This window comes from Salarias fasciatus, chromosome 15 (genome assembly GCF_902148845.1).
Source record: "Salarias fasciatus chromosome 15, fSalaFa1.1, whole genome shotgun sequence".
Classification (NCBI taxonomy): Eukaryota; Metazoa; Chordata; class Actinopteri; order Blenniiformes; family Blenniidae; genus Salarias; species Salarias fasciatus.
The window spans coordinates 1012430-1033528 of record NC_043759.1 but is presented as its reverse complement, the minus strand read 5'-3'; the positions used below and the strand labels follow the sequence as shown (position 1 = coordinate 1033528).

Genomic DNA, 21099 nt, shown 5'->3' with positions numbered 1-21099 from the left:
CTGTCCGAGGTGCACAATCTTTATTCTGACTCTGCTTTCCAGAAGATGAGAGGCAGATTCAGTCAAAGCTTTTCAGGTTGTTAAAATTCAATATTTATACCCAGATGTCGGGATTGACTTTAAGCTTTCAGTGACATGGAGAGAATCAATGCAGCAGGATGCAGATCTTAACTGTCAACCAGTTTGTGAGAGCTAGAAGGTTAAAATGACGGGACAGGAAGTCGGCACACATCGACATCGCCACACACCAGGGCCAGCTCTAGGCATAGGGTGTGCGGGAAATTGGGGGTGAGATTGGGGGTGAGATTGGGAGGGAGATTGGGGTGGGGGTGGTGGCAGCAGTGGGCGAGGGGGGGGGGGGGGGGGGGGGGGCACCGCAATGCTTGGCATCGCTCGGCATTGCTGCCCCCCCCCCCCCCCCCCCCCCCCCCGCGCGCTCCCACGGGGCGCTCGTGTCACATTGTTGGTGTTGTTCTCATCATAACAGTGAAAAGCAGGATGTTGTGGGCTTCATCAGTCTGATCAGTCTGTTTTCAACAGAAAACAGTGTGCAGACATTATTACTGTTTCTGTTGGAAAATGATCAGATGGGATTTTTCACTTCCTGCTTGTAGAGACGATCATATCAGACACCGACATCAACAACTGTGAAAGGTGCAGTAAGTAATATTACAATCCCATAATGGCACCGTCATAAAATACAGATTGCTGCACTGCTTGTTTGACAACTTCAGGAACTCACATCTGATTTGACTCTGGAACCAGGAAGTAGTGAGAGTGTAACGCTTCTGTCTAAGGAACCACAACGTTCCAGTGTTCCTCCACACTGAGGTCTTTAATAGCACCATTACTCTACTCCCTTTATTCTCATTTGATGCTTTCCTATGTTATTCTCTTCACTATCTTATTCTTTTTGAGTCATTTAAAGTCTTCACTCTGTTGTTTCCATGAAGCCACGCCCACTTCCTGGTTGTCAGTCACTGTTGATCTGTAGAGTTTCTGGAAGTTTTGTTCATATTGTAGAAACGTGACGTCCTGACAGCTCTGGATTTTCATCTGAACACTGAGACACATGATTACACTCTGTTACACTCTCTGCTGTCCACTCTGACCCCTGCTGGTCTGGAGGACTAACAACACCGGGACAACAACAGACGAAGACTTTAGTCTCTTAAAGGGGCGGAGTCCATTTTTCACAACTTTACACATGATGAATGGTTCACTTTGGGATTCATTGACATTGTTTTTATTCTTTCTATGATCCCAAACACATCTCAACCGGCTGGTCCAAAGAAGAAGAAGAGCAGTAAAGGTATCTTCACAGATGGGCTAAAAGCAATGATCACAAAGAAACCAGGGAATGACAGTAGAGAAGGAACGAGTTCCAAGAGAGCGGCTTCCAACAAGGAGGTAAGGAACCTTCTGTCCAGGAGGAACTTCAGGGTTCCAGTGTTCCTCCACACTGAGGTCTGTTAATAGCTGCCAATGTTGACAGATGTTCTCTGGTCTGGTCGCATCGAGGATCTTTTAGAAAGTTCCTGCAGCTTCAGACCTGATATTCAATAATCGATACTAGGGGTGTAAAGATACACAAAAATTTCGGTTCGATACGTACGTCGGTTCTGAGGCCATGGTTCGGTTCATTCCGATACAGTAGGGAACAAAATGCAAAACCCAGTGGCGGGCTGTGCTTTTCACACTAAGGCCTTCAGAACAGATCCGCCTGAACCAATCCACCTGTCAATAACTATTTCATGTCTATAAAAAAATCTTATTATGCAGATATGCACATAAAGAGTTGTTGCACAGCAGATAGATACTTGTGCAGCCAGAATAAATGTCTTTGCTGAAGTGCACAATTCTCCTACTACATCTGTGCACATACAATGAGCATCAACAACTTAATAAAACAGCAATATTATTTAGGAAAAGAGGAACATTTTACTCACCAAAATCCCGATTATTTGGAAACAAAATCCATCCTCCTTTCCTTCCTCAAAAAGAGTTCAACTGCTCTGTTATATAGATTATCCGTGCATTTCAGTCCCATAAAGCCAGGGCTGAAAGTCCAGCTGCCCTGTGGGATTCTCTTCAAGTCTTCTTCTTTGGAATAATCGCGGTTGGCGACCAACAACTTAGGTGCATACCGCCACCTACTGTATCTCTTGGTGAATGAATCTCTGACCACTGTTTGACTTCACGAAGGACTACGATCTTTTTCTTCTCTCCCGCCCACTTAAAAACAAACAGTGATTGGTCAATTTCTTCCATCTCTCTCCACCCCAAAACACAAAGCCTGGTCTTCCCGGGATTCGTGAAGTCCTAACCAATAAATGAGCAAGCTAACCGGGCTCTGACAGTGATGGACGTTTCTGATTGGATGACATGTGTCTGGACAGTAACCCTTTCATTGCTGATGAGAACTTTAAAGTAAACTTAACTTTAAACTTATATGATGTACTTATACTTGTATTAACTGTATTTTATCAAACTAAATGAGATTATATAATATATATATTCTCATTATATAATCTCATCCAATAAATATGAGTTTTAGTTAAAACTCATATTTTTTGGTCCTTCTCTGAAGGCCTAGAAGGCCCTGAGGGTTCCCCTCTGGCAAAACCTAAATGTTCTTGTTGTTGTCCATGCTTCTCATGTCCGCGTGTCTGTGTCGGCTTTGCGGCACATCACCGACGCCAACGCTCTTCTCTCCTGGTACATTTGGGCTCAGCTGTGTACGTTCCATGCAGGCGCGCTGATCCACGCATCCTCCAGAAGCTTTTCCGGCTCTCTAGACTGTTTATCTGCTCCTTTATTTCAGATTATTTATAGGAAATGAGGCTCATACATTGTCAGTACGTTATCATTTAGTGTCAGAGTTTATTTAGCCTTTTTTTTCTGTTTATGAATCTCGGCGCCCGAGCAATTAGATACTTTCACTCAGGGTTCGAACTATGGGGGGCCAGGGGGGTCTCAGCCCCCCTTGATGAGACATGAGCACCCCTGAAAACATGATTTGTGAAATTTTGGGGGGGCCCTAAATATTGGAAAAATGCTGTTTCCCCCATGTATTTCCTTTAATTTATTATTATCGATTTTGTATGATCATAGTCATGGATTATATGCAGAATTAAAATACTAAAAAAAAAAAAAAAAAAAAAAAGAAAAAAAGGCAGCGTGGTGGATGAGTGGTTAGCGCTCTTGCCTCACGGCAAGAAGGTCCCGGGCTCAAGCCCCGGACCATGTGGGCCTTTCTGTGTGGCGTTTGCATGTTCCTCCCCGTGTCTGGATGGGTTCATCAACCGATAACATGCACCATAGGTCAATCCTCCAGTCAGGTGATCTGACCATTAGCCTGGCTCTCCATCTGGAGATGGGTCCCCGGGCGCTCCCCGCAGCTGCCCACTGCTCCATATGGAATGCTTCAGTGGCATCGATGGATGGGTTAAATGCAGAGAACACATTTCGTTGTACATTCACTGTATAATGACCAATAAAGTACCTTACCTTACCTTACCTTAGAATTAGGCCAATTTTAATGGATGATTTGCGCATCACTATTTCACTTTAATAAAGATGGCGACCTGCATGCAGTACTTGTCCTCACCATTGAAGCGTGGGGGTGCTATGCCTTAAGTGTCACTTAAAGCAGACATGTTCCCTCCGAGGAGGGAATATGTGACAGAGTCTGCTCTCTCCGTCCTCCAGCTTTTCTCTGAGTTTCTTCAGATGGAGTTGCAGCCTGTTCGCTTCACAGACTCACTTTTCACAGTCAGCGTCTGTCATGGTTTGTTTGCGGTGGCGCTCTGGCGCATGCGTGTACCGGCGTGATGGGCGCATTCGCGCAACGCGGTCACAGAATCTGTCCTGCGCGCGGACGTCCGTGGACAGAAGTTCATGACGTTCATGACGTTCCAGGGACCAATGCGCCACGCAGACATGTGGAGCCTGGACGAAGCTGCTAGCAGCAGCAGTCATGGCTGCAGGTGTCGCTGCACATGCTAGCCGCAGAACGTAAACACACGCACCATCCGGCCCATGAGTCGGGGAAAAAAAAACAAACTTTGGCCCGTGAACTCACCCGGGGACAGTCCTGTACCGAACCGAACGGCCCGGACCGGAACGGTTCAGTACAAATACATGTATTCTTACACCCCTAATCGATACTGATATTGATCGTGATGCCTCTCTACTTTTTAAACTATTTGACTGTGATTCTATTTTTATCTGTCAAATTCACTCTTTAAATTGTCGTCGAGTTTCCTGTTTCTTTCACTTTCACACTTTCTTTCACCACTCTGTTCTCACTGTATCAGTTTATATTATATGTCATTTCACTTTCTTCTTTTGTCACCTCACATATTTTGTTCCTGTTTCTCTCCTGTATTCTATCATCTTCTTGTTTTATGTGTTCATTTCCACTTCATATGTTTGTCTTCATTCTGTTCCTCTCTGTTATCTTTTATTTCATTTGAATTTCCTCCCTTGTTTTTTTTTTACTTTTTCTAGCATGAATTTTCTTGTTAAATTCATCTCTTGTGTTTTATCTGTGCTCTTTATTCGTACTTATTTTTTCCATTTATGTTTTATTCTAACTTTTTTTTTAATTTTTTGGCTGTCAGTCAGTGACAGACGGTTCAGCTGTTCTATTTCATATTTTACATTTGTCTGCAACACGATTGGTTTACTTTGTCAAATGTCAATGTCAATGTCAAATTTATTTGTATAGCACATTTTCAACTTGAAAGCCCAAAGTGCTTCACAATAAAAAAAAATAAAGCAATATAAATACAACAATAAAATAATATAAAATGACATTAAAAGGGAAAAAAATCCATTAAAAATTAAAAGACAGTGACTGCAGTGAATGCTCAGCTCAACTCGTCGAAGCCAAAGAGAGAAGATAAGTCTTTAATGAAGTTTTAAAGTGCTGAAGTGTCTGTGCAGCTCTGACATGCAGAGGGAGGCTGTTCCAGAGCTGAGGGGTCGCCACAGAGAAGGCTCCGTCCCCTCTGCTCTTCAGTTTGGACCTGGGAACATCCAATAATAGCTGGGAGGATGACCTCAAGGTTCTTGTTGAGGTGTGAGCAGACAGCGGCTCACACAGATAATCAGGAGCCAGGCCATTGAGGCATTTAAACACAATGAGCAGAACTTTAAACTGGACCCTGTAAAAAGCTGGGAGCCAGTGCAGTGAGGCCAGGACTGGAGTGATGTGCTGCTGACGCTTGGTTCCAGTCAGCAGACGAGCTGCAGCATTTTGGACCAGCTGCAGTCTTCCCATAGACGCCTGGTCTAAACCAAAATATAGAGAGTTACAGTAGTCCAGGCGAGCTGTAATGAACATATAATGAACATAGTCTCTAAAAGTCTCTGGCCGGCAAGTAAGATTTTAACTTTGAAAGCAGTCGCAGCTGGAAAAAGCTGTTTTTCATCACTGCATTGATTTGTTTATCCATCTTAAAAGCAGAATCTAAATAAACGCCAAGGTCTTTCACAGAAGGCTTTTTAAAAGAAGATAAAGGGCCAAGAGCAGTGTCTACACCCTCGAGAAAGGCCGGATCACCAAACACTACAACTTCAGTTTTTTTTATCATTTAAATGCAGATGGTTCAGAGCCATCCAGTCTTTGACGTCTTTCAGACAACTTTTCAGAGATTCGAAGGAAGATGAATTATTCTTAAAAGGCACATAAATTTGAACATCATCTGCATAGCAATGAAATGAAATATTGTGCTTTCGAAAAATCAATCCCAAGGGTAATAAATAGATGCCAAAAAGAATTGGGCCCAGAATGGAAACCTGAGGAACACCACATTTCAGGGCAGCAGGCTTGGATTGGCTGAGGCCAATATAGACAGAAAAAGTTCTGTTGCCCAAATACGAACGAAACCAATCGAGGGCCGTGACTTTGGTTTGTATTTACTTTTTTTTGGTGCTGTTTTGTTTTCACTCTACGATTCCAGACATCTCCACAGGCAGGTCCAAGTGGGTCAGAGGTAATTCCACAACAGAAGGAGCAGAAAGAAGACACAGAGAGCCTAAAAAGCCAAAATACTGAAGTACAAGCTGGACAAGCTCAAGAAACAGATTTGGAAAAACAAAATGCCAAATTCCAGAAAGAAGAAGCAGAGCAGACGCAGAAAGATGCTCTTTCTGTCAAATCCCCGTCCAGTGATGTTTCAGTTCGTACAAACAGTAAAGGAGAACCTGGATCCATGGACCGTGAGAATAATGCTGGCAAGACGGTAAGAAATCTTCTGTTCTGAAGGAACCGCAACGTTCCAGTGTTCCTCCACACTGAGGTCTTCAATAGACCACTACTCTACTCCTTTTATTCTCAGTTGGTGCTTTTCTACATTATTCTTTTCACTATTTTATTATTTTGAGTCATTTAAATTATTCACTCTGTTGTTTCCATGAAGCCCCGCCCACTTCCTGGTTATCAGTCCCAGCTGATCTGTAGAGTTTCTGGAAGTTTTGTTCATATTGTAGAAACGTGACGTCCTGACAGCTCTGGATGTTCATCTGAACACTGAGACACATGATTACACTCTGTTACACTCTCTGCTGTCCACTCTGACCCCTGCTGGTCTGGAGGACTAACAACACCGGGACAACAGACGGAGACGTCAGTCTCTGAAAGGGGCGGAGTCCATTTTTCACTACATTACACATGATGAATGGTTCACTTTGGGATTCACTGACATTGTTTTTATTCTTTCTATGATTCCAAACACATCTCAACTGGCTGGTCCAAACACGAAGAAGAGTAGTAAAAGTATCTTCACAAATTGTCTAAAAGCAATAAAAACAAAGATATTTCCGAAAGACAAGAAAGAAGGTCACCAGAGAGCTGCTTCCACCACGGAGGTAAGGAACCTTCTGTCCAGGAGGAACTTCAGGGTTCCAGTGTTCCTCCACACTGAGGTCTGTTAATAGCTGCTGATGTTGACAGATGTTCTCTGGTCTGGTCCCATCGAGGAGCTTTTAGAAAGTTCCTGCAGCTTCAGACCTGATATCCAATAATCAATACTGACATTGGTATTGATGCCTCTCTGCTTTTTAAACTATTTGACTGTGATTCTATTTTTATCTGTCAAATTCACTCTTTAAATTGTCTTCTAGTTTCCTGTTTTTCACTTTCACATTTTCTTCACCACTCTGTTTTCACTGTATTATTTTACATCATTTCACTTTCTTCTTTTGTTCCCTCACATCTTTTGTTCCTGTTTCTCTTCTGTATTCTATCATCTTCTTGTTTTATATGTTGAATTCCACTTCATGTTTGTCTCCATTCTGTTCCTCTCTGTTATCTTTTATTTCATTCGAATCTCCTTCCTTGCTTTTGTTTTTTTTTCTAGCATGAATTTTCTCATTAAATTCATCTCTTGTGTTTTATCTGTGCTCTTTATTTGTACTTATTTTTTCCATTTATGTTTTATTCTAACTTTTTTTTTTTTTTTCATTTTTTGGCTGTCAGTCAGTGACAGACGGTTCAGCTGTTCTATTTCATATTTTACATTTGTCTGCAACACGAGTGGTTTACTTAGGTTTGTATTTACTTTTTTTTGGTGTTGTTTTGTTTTCACTCTACGATTCCAGACATCTCCACAGGCAGGTCCAAGTGGGTCAGAGGTCATTCCACAGCAGAAGGAGCAGAAAGAAGACACAGAGAGCCTAAAAAGCCAAAATACTGAAGTACAAGCTGGACAAGCTCAAGAAAAAGATTTGGAAAAACAAAATGCCAAATTCCAGAAAGAAGCAGAGCAGACGCAGAAAGATGCTCTTTTTGTCAAATCCCCGTCCAGTGATGTTTCAGTTTGTACAAACAGTAAAGGAGAACCTGGATCCATGGACCGTGAGAATAATGCTGACATGACGGTAAGAAATCTTCTTTTCTGGAGGAACCACAACGTTCCAGTGTTCCTCCACACTGAGGTCTTTAAAGCTAGGGTTGGCGATCTGAATGAGATACATTTTTTTAAATACTGGTTAAAATGATCTTTATGACCTGATGGGAAACAATTCATAGCGTGTGTTTAAAGTAGTTTGGAAAATATCCGCTATCTCCAGCAGGAGTAAAACGGGAAAAACAGCAACTAATAGTCTTGAGGGGACACCTTTTTTTAAACCAATCAAATCCCTTCGCCGTTCGACCTGCCCCCTGCGCGTACATTTCAATGGCGTGCACTGACCCTGGTTCAGTGCACGTAGAAGGACGGAGCGTCGTTGCAGAATGGCGGAGAAGAATGTTTGGGGGTTTACTTGCCGTTGAGTGCGCCATAACTTGGCATAGTGCAAATAAAGAAAAACGAAGAAGCGAAGCGCTGAGGACAGGTTACGCCAGGAACGCACTGGACGCGGAAGCACCGCGCACGGTCTCCGCTCCCAACGGGAGCTCCTCCAATTGGGTGGGAGCTGGGCGGAGCTGGCTAGGCGAAGCCTTGGGGAGATGCTACATGCTAATGCTAGTTTCCCAAGATCGCCAACCCTAGCTTTAATAACACCACTACTCTACTCCTTTTATTCTCATTTGATGTATTTCTATGTTATTCTTTTCACTACTTTTTTTGTGCAACGAAATCTCGCGAGATTAAATCATGATGATATTGTAGCGTCGAGCTGCGACTTGTGGCAAGAAGACGAGGCGGAGATTGCTCTATAGCTCAACCAAGCTTTACTGTGAAAACAACCAAGCATGGGAACATTCACACACCACAGAGAGACAACTAATAATGCCAGCACGTAGGCCGTGTCACTCCCTCAGAGGTCTCCCTGCCCCACGGTGCACACATAAAGAAAATAAAAATAAAGGAAAAACACAGCAACAGCACATAAACATAAACCAGAACACAACCCCAATAAAAGGAAACACAAATAACCCACGAAACACACATAAACAGGCCCGGAACGGCCCCAAACTCAGTCCCGTTTCCCAGGGTGCCTTGCAGCACAACACAGTCCACAGGGCAGTGGCCCTCCACCACCCCTAGTGACCCCCGCGGTCGCTATAATATTTATTGTTTAAATGAAAATCTGTCTCGCGGGCAGAAGGCTGTCAGACTGTGAGCAGGCATGTAACGGAGTGGACACCTTGCCAAACGTGGACAAGGGACTATTTTATCTGGCAAATTCCAGTCCAACTGGACAGGAAAATGGCCAAAATGTGGTCAAAATACAATTCAAGTCCGTCTTCCAGTGTCCTGCAGAAGCTCCTGATGTTTTTTGGTTTAAGAATGCACCATCTTCTTGTGATGCATTTGTTAAACAGAGCCCAGCAGAGTGTGGAGCTGCATGTCTTCTTCTCCAGTGAATAGCCGGCTGAGTTGCACAGTTACATTGCCACACCGCCACCTAAAGGCCTGGCATATGAACTATATCATTTTGAGTCGTTTTCATGACACCGACACATTTAAGCCCCAAATTATTCCTATTCCAGACAAATTTAGGCTCAAAGCTACTTTAAATTAAAAGTCACTGATAACTGTTGACATTGTTCCGGTTCCAGGCCGCTGCTCCTATGGCTGACCGGCCGACTCATAGGAGTGTTTTTTATGGCGTTTATAATGTTTATAATGTGATGATTCTTGTCTGGAGCTGAACATCAAAAAAACCAAGGAGATGGGCAGATGACGCTGGCTACAGCTGTCACCACCACCATCCATGGACTGTCTGTTGAGCTGGTGGAGGAGTACAGATATCTGGGTACCATCTTTGAAAGACAGCTGAATTTCTCCTCTAACAGAGGAGATTATCAGGAAATGCAACCAGAGCCAGTGTATGAACATTTAACATGCAGACTAGCGAGCCGGATCATCAGTGACCCCTCACATGCTCTCTTCTCTGCTTTCAAGTAGCTCCCTTCTGGTTGACGGCTTCGCTGCCCTGCTTGCAGGACTCAGAGGAAGAAGGGCTTCCTTCGTACCTAAGGCAGTCCTAGTGCTCAACTCATTACCACCCCCCACCCCAGCCCCCCCAACCCCCACCCCACAGACTTTAACATGGACCTCCTGATCTCTGCCACTTTGCACTCTGATATCTTATATCTGCACTGACATATTACTGTACCTACCTCTCAGCCTTATTTCACTCTGTTTGGGATTACCGACAGCATTTGTATATTTGCACTAGTATAGTACTTGTAGTATGATACTAAGCTATTTGTCACTTTAAATTTAATTTTAATTTAGTACATATTCTATTTTGCCATTGTTGCACTGACTGCATGCATTTTGAATTGCCCCTTGGGGACAAATAAAGTTTTTTTGAATTGAATTTGAATTTATTCAACCAATTTTTTTTCAAATTTTATTTACCAGAAATGATACATGTATTTGCGAAAAAGTTAATAGCATGATTCACAAGAAGCACATTGTGGAAAAAATATTTTTCGATGCTTTTATATACATTTGAAGTGGCATGTCCAAAATGCTTTACCGACTTCTCAATAATCAATATAAAAGTCTTCATTAGCTATTACAGCAATCAAATTCTTTCTATAATTACCTAGCAGCTTGTTTCATGTCTCCACTGCTATTTTTGAGTGTTGGTTTTCAAAAATGAGCTCCAACTCTTGCTTTAAAATTGTCCTCCATTTAGTCCTCAAAGCCTGTCCGTTGAAAGAGACATCTGTCTCCAGGGGACACTACCACTTGAATTTTTGGGTTTACCCTCATTAGACATGTTTACAAAATGCACCTCTATTGTTCTGTGATGGTTAAATAAGAAAAGTCTCTTTTTCCAGTCATATATTTGGTAATTTTAGTTTTATTGAAAGTAACGTGGAAATCTCGTCTCGTCTCGTGAGCTGAGTGTCTCGTCAAACCCCTACTGTACAGTCTCCTAAAACAAAGCTTTGGACAGAGCACCACCTGCCTTTCAATAACCTGATGGAGTAACTATGACCCTTCCTCTAATCCTGACTGGTCCTGGTTGATGGACCAGTGAACCTCCAGTTCCACCAGAACCTCCAGCATCCAGCTGGATCCTTCAGTCCAAAGCTTCAGCGTCCAGTAAAATGGACGCAGTATTTTAAATGAGCCTCACCCTCAGGTCTCTTGTCATCATTCCAGAGTTGACACAAATCTCCATCTCCTCCATCCACATCTTACATTTACTTTTTCATGACCTTCCCCCAGTAGTCAATCCCTCTGCTGACCTTGGAGAGTAAAACCTGTCCAGAGCAACAGAAGCCTCAAACTCAATGTAGATTAGCAATAGAACAATGAGGAAACCTGAGACCAGCAGCACTGTCTGGGACCGGGTCCTGGGGGTATCAGGCTAACGGGGAGAACGCATTGGATGCGGAAGCGCCGTGCGCGGTAGCGCTGCACACAGAGTTTCTGATGACCTTCCATGTTAACGTATCTGACTGCCTGCACACAACGCGCAGGGGGGCGCCGCGGCTCGCACTCTGCAGCGCCCGCTCCGCTTTGTTCTATTTTTCACGCGAGCCGAGAGTGCCAATTGTCAAGCTGGATCAAGCAGATCGGACCAGACAGGAAGTCGGAAACAGAAAAGGCAAGAGAATCCGGTCAATTTTCAAAATAAAATAAATTAAATGACGATTAGTTACGGTTTTGCTCGTCCGTCTATAATTTGTCACTTGGGTCTAATCACAAGAGAGATGGACACACACACACACACACACACACACACACACACACACTCAGCGACAGAAATTCACATGATGCAGAAAAACAGAGGACAGGAGGAGAAAAACGCCGGGAACGCACTGGTCACACATCGACTGCACTCAGCTGGATCCGTCAGCTCTCGGTTTTCACGTTTGTTCCCTCTGTCTCGCTCTGCCAGGATGGATGTGTGTGTTTTGGTGACCTGTGGAGAGACTTTCTCCTCCTGTCCTCTTTTTTTCTGCATCACGTGAATGTCTGTCGCTGTGTGTGTGTGTGTGTGTGTGTGTGTGTGTGTGTGTGTGTGTGTGTGTGTTTGGGTGCGTACATGTGTATGTCTGTTTGTGTGTCCATCTCTCTTGTGATTAGACCCAAGTGACAAATTATAGACGGACGAGCAACACCGTCCGTAACTAATCGTCATTTAATTTGTTATATTTTGAAAAATGACCGGATTCTCTTGCCTTTTCTGTTTCCGACTTCCTGTCTGGTCCGATCTGCTTGATCCAGCTTGACATATGGCGCTCCCGGCGCTCGCGGCTCGCGTGAAAAATAGAACGAAGCGGAGCGGGCGCGCTGCAGAGCGTGAGCCGCGGCGCGCGCGGCGCTCCAATGCGCGTTCGGTGCGGCCGGTCAGAGAGGTTAACATGGGAGGCGATCGGCGCTTCCGCGTCCAGTGCGTTCGGGCCGTAAGTCTCTCCACAGGTCACCAAAACACACACATCCATCCTGGCAGAACGAGACAAAAAGTGAAAACCGAGAGCAGACGGATCCAGCCGAGTGCAGTCGATGTGTGACCAGCGCGGAGAGCGCAGGCAGCAGATACACCTCCAATACGAACAGTCAAGCGCCGGTGCGGAGACGTTTGCGGCGCGTGTGGCGCCTCCGCTACGCTTCCGCGTCCAGTGCGTTCCTGGCGTAAGCAGGGATGCCCAGACTTCCTGTCCACAGATTTCCTGTCCCCAGACTCCTCTTCCAGCTCTTCCGGGGGGATCCCAAGGTGTTCCCAGTCCAACCCAAAGACATAGTCTCTCCAGCGTGTCCTTGGTCTTCCCTGGGGCCTCCTCCTGGTGGGACATGTCCAGAACTCCTCCCCAGGGAGGCATCCAGGAGGCTCCATCCTAAACAGATGCTGAGCCAGCTGGCTTCTCTGGATGTGGAGGAGTAGCGGCTCTACTCTGAGCTCCTCCCTGGTGACGTAGCTCCTCCCCCTGTCTCTAAGGGAGCGTCCAGCCACCCTACGGAGGAAACTCATTTCAGCTGCTTGGATCCGGATTTTATCTGGACTTTTCAAAGTAACTGCCAGTAAATTCTACTGGGAGAGACTGAAGCCAAGAGTTGATCCTTGGATACACTTCATTTAGACCACATTAACTTGGCCCCAACAGAGAAACTGGAACCTGCCTCTCCCCAAATCAGAACAGGAGGGTGTGAAGGAAGATGTGCCTGTCTCCAGACTTCCACATCTTGAGACTTCCCCATCCCAATCCTCCTTTTCACCTCATGTGGCAATATTTGGCTGTTTAAGCTAGCGACAAGAGTGTCCTCATATTTATTAGTCTGACAGAAACATGTTCTGGACTGGGATACAGGCTTGTGGGAGTCTTGATCAGATAGGAGAGGTTCCAGCCATCAGGGTCTATAGAGGGATTATTGGTTTACCAACAAAGCGCAACCTGACTGCAGAAAGAGCCGCCCCTGGGGTCTATTTCACCAAGCAGGTTTTAAGAAAACTGTGTTCAATAACCCGGAAATGAGGGAAACTCTGAGATTTCCATTCCACAAAGGGAGAGAACTCAAACCAGAGAGAGAGGAGTTTCTCCAGCCTGTTCCACCAGGAGAGGGAACTGAAACTGTGGTCAGTCACCGCAGTAACACACTCTGTGACTCTAACCTGGTCGGAAGCAGGTTTTTCTCAGTCAACCCTGAAGTTTCTCTCTGGCTCCGCCCCCTTTCAGCCACACCGCTGTTCCATTTCCTCATTCATTCAGTCAGCTGGTGAGTTTTTGTGTATCTGTCAAAATATCATGTCCTTTTATCAGCGATCCTGTAGATGAAGGAGCGGCTTTACTGCAGCGTGAATTGAAAATTCGTCGGTAGATTATTTACAGACCGCGCAGAGATGTTTTGGCGTTTCCGGACAGTTATCTTTTTGAACAGTACTGCTTAGTTTAGTTTAGTTTAGTCTTTATTTGACGGGACAATGTACAGAGACATTAAGTTCAAGACAGAGATGTTCTGCACCAGATTAGAGCTACACAGCCAGTTTCCATCTGCAGTCCCTGGTTACAAGGATAAAATTTACTTACAATACATCAATACGAGCAGTTAAAAATTCACTCTCTCAGTACCCTAGCACTCACACATGCAACATTTGTCCACACAATCTCATAACAACCCAGACACACAATCAAATCCATGTTCAATTTACATACACATATCATTTACAATGTCACAATAAAAGTTAAAAACACCCATATTTACATATAAAATATTGCACATTTACACCATCTCAGTTCTGTTCATATGTGCTTGGGCTCATAGCTTAGATCTTAATAACCCAGTGTGTGTTGGCAGTGTTGGTTATTCCCCAACCACTTTTTAAGTTCTGTGGAGAAGGTGAGATAATCTGAGTTTTCAGAGTAGTCGGCCGGTCATTCCAGAGTTTAATAGCTTTGTAAGAGAAGGCTGACTGGGCATATGTTGTTTTAAGTCTTGGTATATGACATTGCCCAGTGGTAGAAGCTCGTGTGGATCACGATGTTACTGCCGAGGTGTACTTGATAAAGTTCTGAAGAGGTGCGGGTGCAGAGTATTTAATATTTTGTGTGTCATTCTAATTGAGGCATATTTCTGGATGTTGTTGAAGTTTAACATTTTGTATTTTTGAAGGATTGTGTAATGGTGGTATTGGCGTGGCTTCTTGTCTAGAATTTTGAGTGATTGTTTGTGCTTCACGTCTCAATCAATACACTGCATTTCACAATGTTTTCCATCCATATTTTGCAACATAACCAGATGTAGTGGTGCTCTCACATCCCAGCAGATGTTGTGTGTTGTGCTGCGGTTCTTTGCAAATGGGAGTTTTTTATATAACACTGGAGATGCAGAGCGCTGAGGAGTTTAATCACCACCATCATTACACCACAGCAAATAAAAGACATGACACACAATTCATTTTGTCTTCTTTATTTCCTACAATAATAATAATAATAAAAATAAAGGGTTTAGTTCATGTTCCAGTAGTGAACATAATTCACTGTGACCATGAACCCACCTGCAGCTTCTGCTCCAGTGTCTCAATTTCGTCTTCTTCATCTGGAGGTCCAGATGCTGCTGTTCTTTAAGGGATTTCTCTGTCTTGTTAAGTCAGTGGATTTTGTAAATGTCTTTGACTGGTAACTGGGAATACATAGAGGACATGAAATTATCCAGCTGCACATGAACTGAATGAAATGAGCCTCTGGTGTTTACTGAACATCATCTCACAGTGTTGATCTGTGATGTGGGAGTTGAGGGACCATCCTGCTGCTGACCAGCCATGATCTGTTAAAAAGGATGACAATGTTGAATATTTCAGTGTCGGCTAAATGTCGAGCTCTATGTTCCACAGGAGTATTCAGAGTTTTAATGGGAAGAGAACAATCAGTAACGTACCTCCATATGACTGTCTGGATCCTCTGTGAAGGCAGCAGGCACGTTTCATCCTCCTCATCCTGGATAAATAACATCTTTCAGTATATTTGCGTATATTTTTCCAAACTAACATTTGGCAGAAATATTGTGAGTATTTCCTGCTGACAGCTTCAGGTTGGTTGTAGCATGAAGGGGCTCCAGCAGCAGAGAGAACCTTCACAGTCTGGGCCAAAAGAAGAAAAGGACATGAAAGACAAAATAAATATTTGTATCAATAACATTTTTTAAATATTATACTCAAATTATAGATAATAATATGAGATTAAATAGGATAAATTATTTAACATAACATGATATAGATGTGTGACATAAAACAACTGCACAGTCCATCAGCCACTTAGTATTTATGCTACTTTACAATGTTAAACATGCTTAAGATGATGAACCTCAGTGAGATCATGCCGAGGTCTTTTGAACAATGTTTTTGTATTTCATCTTTAGCTGCTGCGTTTCTTCCCCGCGGGATTACACCTAAATGAAATACCTTAATTGGTAACCATTCAAACAGTTTCCCTGTAATAATATTTAATATTCAATAATATTCTGATATAAAGGGCTACTTTTAAACTTACTCATTGACACGGGCAGCAACTTTCTGCCACGCCGTCTCCCTCTCCTTCGCTGCTGCAGCGGTGTTGCATTTTTTTCAAAAAATGTGTTCCAGCTTCCATATGTCGCTCTGCGCTTCTCTGTTGCCATGGTGACTCGTTGAATCGGTGCTCCATTAATGCTGGCTTTTTATAGTTGTCGTGCACGTGCTAAACTCCAGGTGAAACTACCTGAAGTTGAGTAATACAACTCAAATCAGCTGTTGTGGAACCAAAAACCCAGCGTTTTCCCTTCAGAGGAGATCAACACAGAGTTCAGGATTAATCTCAGAGTTTTTTCAACCTGCTTGGTGAAATAGGCCCCAGTTGTTGAGTTTATCCGTGTTCTACAACAGTTTATCAGCCAGTAATAAAATCAGTTCTGCTGCATTGGTCAATCTGATACATCTTAATGAGTCAGATGCATTAGATGCAGCTGAGTGGAAGGAGGAGAAGAAGTTTCCACACTTCAGAGGCCAGACATCTATTCTTACCTGATCGACACACCAATGTGCATTTAGCGCTGACTAGAATGACCTGTGACCTCTGGTCATTTGTCAATTTCCCCCTGACGTCTGTGTTTCTTTCATTGCATTCACACAGGACAGGAGAACTCTGATTTTTACTGGAATTAACAGTCATTACAGCCAGATATGAACCCGGACGCATGCGTCCACTCGGGTCACAACATTGCTTCATTCTATTTTTATTATGCACAATTGTTAGAGCTTTAATACCATTACCAGGAAGCCCTAAAACTACTTTTTATTGTTCCTCCGTTTTGTCGTGATCACCAGTGACTTGTGTGTCCATCTCAGATGGGTCGATTTCTAAAAGATGCATTTCAGGACAAATTCTGGTCAAAACACTGTTGTGTTGCAATTTTTATTCTATAGACATGACTAAATACTTTTTTCTCTGCGTTGCCGTGTTTTGCTGCCACGGCCCACAGACAGAGGAGAGGAAGGTTATTTCTATTTCTTAGTGTTGTTGCACAGTTGTGGTTCAGAGTTCTGATGCTCATCAATGAAAGACTGTCCTGTACTGTGGAAGACCTCTCACTGGGGACTGGATTAGAGATCAAGTATGTGTGTGTATGGATTACTTATTGATTAAATATGATGTGCTCCCCCTCCACACACACACACACACACACACACACACACACACACACACACACACACACACACACTCAGAAACAGGGAAAAAAATAAGACAAAATAAGACTAAATGATAATAATCAACAATGTACATGCTTCTTTTTATGTCAATAATCTGTAATAAAACAGCAGATAAGCAGCAAAATAAATGACATAAAAATGCAGGCACTCTGCTTTAGGAGGCTAAATGACACTTCTCAGGTTCAGGACAGACAGTTTTTCATTTCCGTGCATCATATCTCTGAACCTGAAATGTGAAAAAGCAACGGAGCAATGAGAAAGTTCTTGTAGAAGAAAAACATGACACCAAGACGTCTTCTAGATCTCCTAGAACTCCAACTACTTTTATTTTTATTCATTAAAATCCATCACTCTGTTGGTTCCATTAAGCCACGCCCACTTCCTGCTTGTCAGTCTCAGTGATACCGACAGTTTTAACGGTTCAGTTTTTCACAGTTTTGTTCAAATGATGAAACGAGTGGTTTACTTTGTTTTTCACAGATTTTTTTTTCTTTTTATGATTCCAATCAAATCTCAACAGTCTGGTCCAAAGAGCACCACCTCCAGGAAAGATGAAGAGAAGCCACAGAACAAGGAAGACGGAAACAAACAGAGCAAACCGACAGAGCAGAAGAAGCAGCCTGAGACTCCTGTTCAATCCCAGTCCAGTGAAAGTCAACATACCAAAGGCGGTGAAGAAAACAAGACATCCATGAAAACAGAGGCCGACAAGGCCTCGACCAGTCCAGAGATCTCAGCGAGGTTGTAGGTGGCGCCCCCTTTGCTTCCCCAGCGGATCCAGTATACTCACAAGAAACTTGACAGCTTTGTCTTTGACCTTTTTTTATTTAAAGAAAGCAAATTCCCCAATCAGCTTAGTCAACAAGATCATAAGTATTAGATCAATAAATAAAAAAAAACAAAAAAACAATGAAATAAGTATAGTTAACATGAAGTATAAATTATTCACAAAATCAAACATCAAGCTTCTTTCAGCAGCAGCCACTGGAACAGGAAGTGTGGAGGAGAGTGTAGCCCACATTCTGGAGTGAAGCAGCAGATGATCCAGGAGAGGATTTAGAAACTTCAGCAGGGCGTCTTAAGAGTCTGTGACTCCACTGAGTATCTAAGAATAAAAACATAAGATTCCAAGAATAAAATGAAATAATATAAAAACTAAAAACACCAAACAGAGATACACGTATGATGCTCACTATAGAAAGCATGTATAGCATGCATTACATTTGTTTCTGATTTGCAGATTCGATGTCCAGTTTATTGTCATTACAGTGAAATGCTGAGCAGCACAATGTAAAGCAGCAGTAAACTGCAGTATTCAGGTTATAATACTGATCTGACTGAATGACAGCAGAGCTGATGTTCACAGCAGCGTTCCCTCTCATGTGGTACTGATTCAACATTAATGATGAGCCTCAACAACTCGGCTTACAACTATCAGATATGGGTGGAAAAGTGACTGTTACCAGCAGGTTAGCTAACCAGACGGCAATCAAAAGCAATAATAATGATAATAAGAAGAATGTAAACACCTTCTGAAACGATCTCATCTAAATCTCTTGAGGACTGTAAGGCGGGAGAACCAGTAGTTTTCTACATGGTCTAAATTATGTTGCATAACAAGAAGCCCCTCGACAAGACTGACTGGCATTAAAACAGTTAGCTAGCATGGTATTTACTGATTAGTGATTAGCAGCCATGTAGCTTAATCCAGGTTACCGTCGCGTTCTGCAGCAGAGAAACCATTACATGTAACATTACCTCCGTCTTTCTTTCTGTTCTCCTCCTTTTCTTGTTTTTTTCTTCCCTGGACACCAGACAGTTCTGGTCATTTTGTCATCATATCTTGATATTTTGATGGGGGACGTCCAGAAACGATCATGTGGCGAATCGGGGAGGGGACCTTTAGGGGAGGGGGGCAGCGGGGTGCAGACAACTCAGTGAATAATATTGTACACTACTGTGATTATTTAATAGTCTTTGCTTATGTAGTACAACACTTGTAAATTAGTAAAAGTTACACCTTGTTGTTGATTTACCATTGGTGCTGCTGGTGCAGCGGCGCCCCCTGATGGATGCTCCTGAGCATTTTCCTGCCCATGCTACAGGCCAGCTCTGAACACAGATGATCGTCCTGAGAGACCAAAGCTGGAAGAATCCCAACATGTGGATCATGTGGATGTGAAGGGATGAAGTGAATGTGGAATCCTCTTCAACCTGAAGGGTGGAGCTGCTGGAGGGACTGAGTGATGGAGCTGAGGCTGACGTTCATGTCTGGGTCTGAAATCTGGTCTTAAACCCAGTTCACACTGGATCAGGATGACCTCAGGACCTCTGGTGGTTTGTAATAATCTCATCTGTGTTTTTAGTCCCGTCTGAATGCACCATGTCTGTAATCAGGTAATAATCCCACCTCAAATTAAATCCAGATTTGACCAAACTGTCGTCCTCTGATGATACTGATGTGGTCCAGTGGGAAACATTCACGGAAATTTAAGTATGCAAATGAATAGAAGCTTAAACATGGATTCAAAACAATGATTTAAATACGTATTTTCAGTTTATTTACAATAAAAGAACATGAGAACGGTTAAAGGCTTAAATGTATTTCATTTCATTTATTTTGCCAGTGGAGTGTTACGTTAGACTGATTCTTTCTGCAGAGGTGTTTGAGGTGCTGTGTTCACATCCAGGTCGATCTGGTTCAGGTGTGAATGAAGCTCAGATGGCTGCTCTGTGGTCCAGCTGGCCGGCATGTTGTTCAGTGGTACAACATATATAACACCTCCGGAGGAGTTACAGTGTCGTTCCCGGCATGGCCGCAGGAACGTATTGTCAACAGGGGGTGCTGCGCCTCAGATGCGCTTTTATTCGGGGGGGGGGGGGGGCACGAGCGTGGCACAGGCGCCCTCATCCAAAGGGGACACCAGGCGCAACAACGGTGCACCAGACAACTGTACCAGGATTTTTTTTTCATCGTGACAAATACAATATGTGGTGTGACTGCGTGACAAAAGACCGGGTGCTGCAGCCCCCCCCAGCACCCCTACTTCCCGCGGTAATGGTTCCCGGTATCGTCGGCACAGTGTGAGGTTCGACTACAACTATGTCTGAAATATACCCTTTTCTCCTGTATTGCATTAACAAAAAAACGACAGGACGTGATTATATATATTTAACACGTGATGTGTTTTATATTTAAGGCTCCAAATAAAATAAATATTCAAAAAACTAAAACATGCACACCATAACATAATGTGTGTGTGTGTGCAGCGCTCCCTCTGCAGTCCCTCTAAAGTTGGCTTTTGGCAGCAGTTACATTTTTAGGTCTGTAACAACTGTAGAACCACAAGAAAAGTAAAACTAAGAGATACCACACTTTTCTTTCACAATTAAACAGGGCATTCTGAGCCAGTGTTCCTTTTTGTGTGGAAAACAGAAAACTGCTTCAACATTTTTTAATCAAACCAGTAGAATTCATGAGGCCAGTGGCTTCTCTCCCTCCATATTGCTTTCTTCTTCTGTTTTGATAAATGAGTTGACGCCAGGCCTCCTCTGCCTCCTGTCTGCTGCCCGTCCAGCTTCACATGTCTGCGTGGGTGTGCGCTGCGCGTTGGTCCGCGTGACGTAAACATCGTCATGGATTCCTGTCCGCTGGGGTCCGCGGACCGATCCGCGGACGTCCGCGCAACAGCTAGATTTTGAGACCGCGTAGCGCTATCGCGGCAGTCTACGCCTGCGCCAGAGCGCCACGGCAAACAAAACATGACGGTAAAAGTGAAAGTAGACGGAGCTCCAGCCTGATGGCTCCACTTAAAGACACCAAAAGAGTGAAAAACTCATGGAAAGAGAGAGAGACTCTGTCTGGAGGGAGGAGAAGGTCTGCAGACAGAAGTGAAAGTAACTAATCGCTCCGGTGCCGCCCCGCGATTCAGAAACAGAAAAAAAGGCTAAATAAACTTTAATACTTAATGATAAGGTACTGACAGTGTATGTGCT

The 21099-nt window shown here is 43.5% G+C and overlaps 1 protein-coding gene across 7 annotated transcripts in view; it reads left to right on the top strand.

Annotated features, from left to right (window-relative positions):
• LOC115402434 (eukaryotic translation initiation factor 5B-like) overlaps positions 1-21099 on the top strand; it is a 51114-nt gene that overhangs the window by 16418 nt on the left and 13597 nt on the right. Inside the window, exons 6-10 of one of the 7 annotated variants that reach the window (XM_030110980.1) lie at positions 1297-1410; positions 5970-6251; positions 6772-6876; positions 7609-7887; positions 17624-18991. The exons of 4 other annotated variants lie outside the window; for them this stretch is intronic. In XM_030110980.1, coding sequence (XP_029966840.1) covers positions 1297-1410; positions 5970-6251; positions 6772-6876; positions 7609-7887; positions 17624-17851 — 1008 coding nt within the window. In that variant the 3' untranslated portion in view covers positions 17852-18991. Of the gene's footprint in view, positions 1-1293; positions 1411-5969; positions 6252-6771; positions 6877-7608; positions 7888-17623; positions 18992-21099 lie in introns of those variants that run through there. 2 more of the 7 variants (XM_030110981.1, XM_030110979.1) reach the window with 2 other exon arrangements.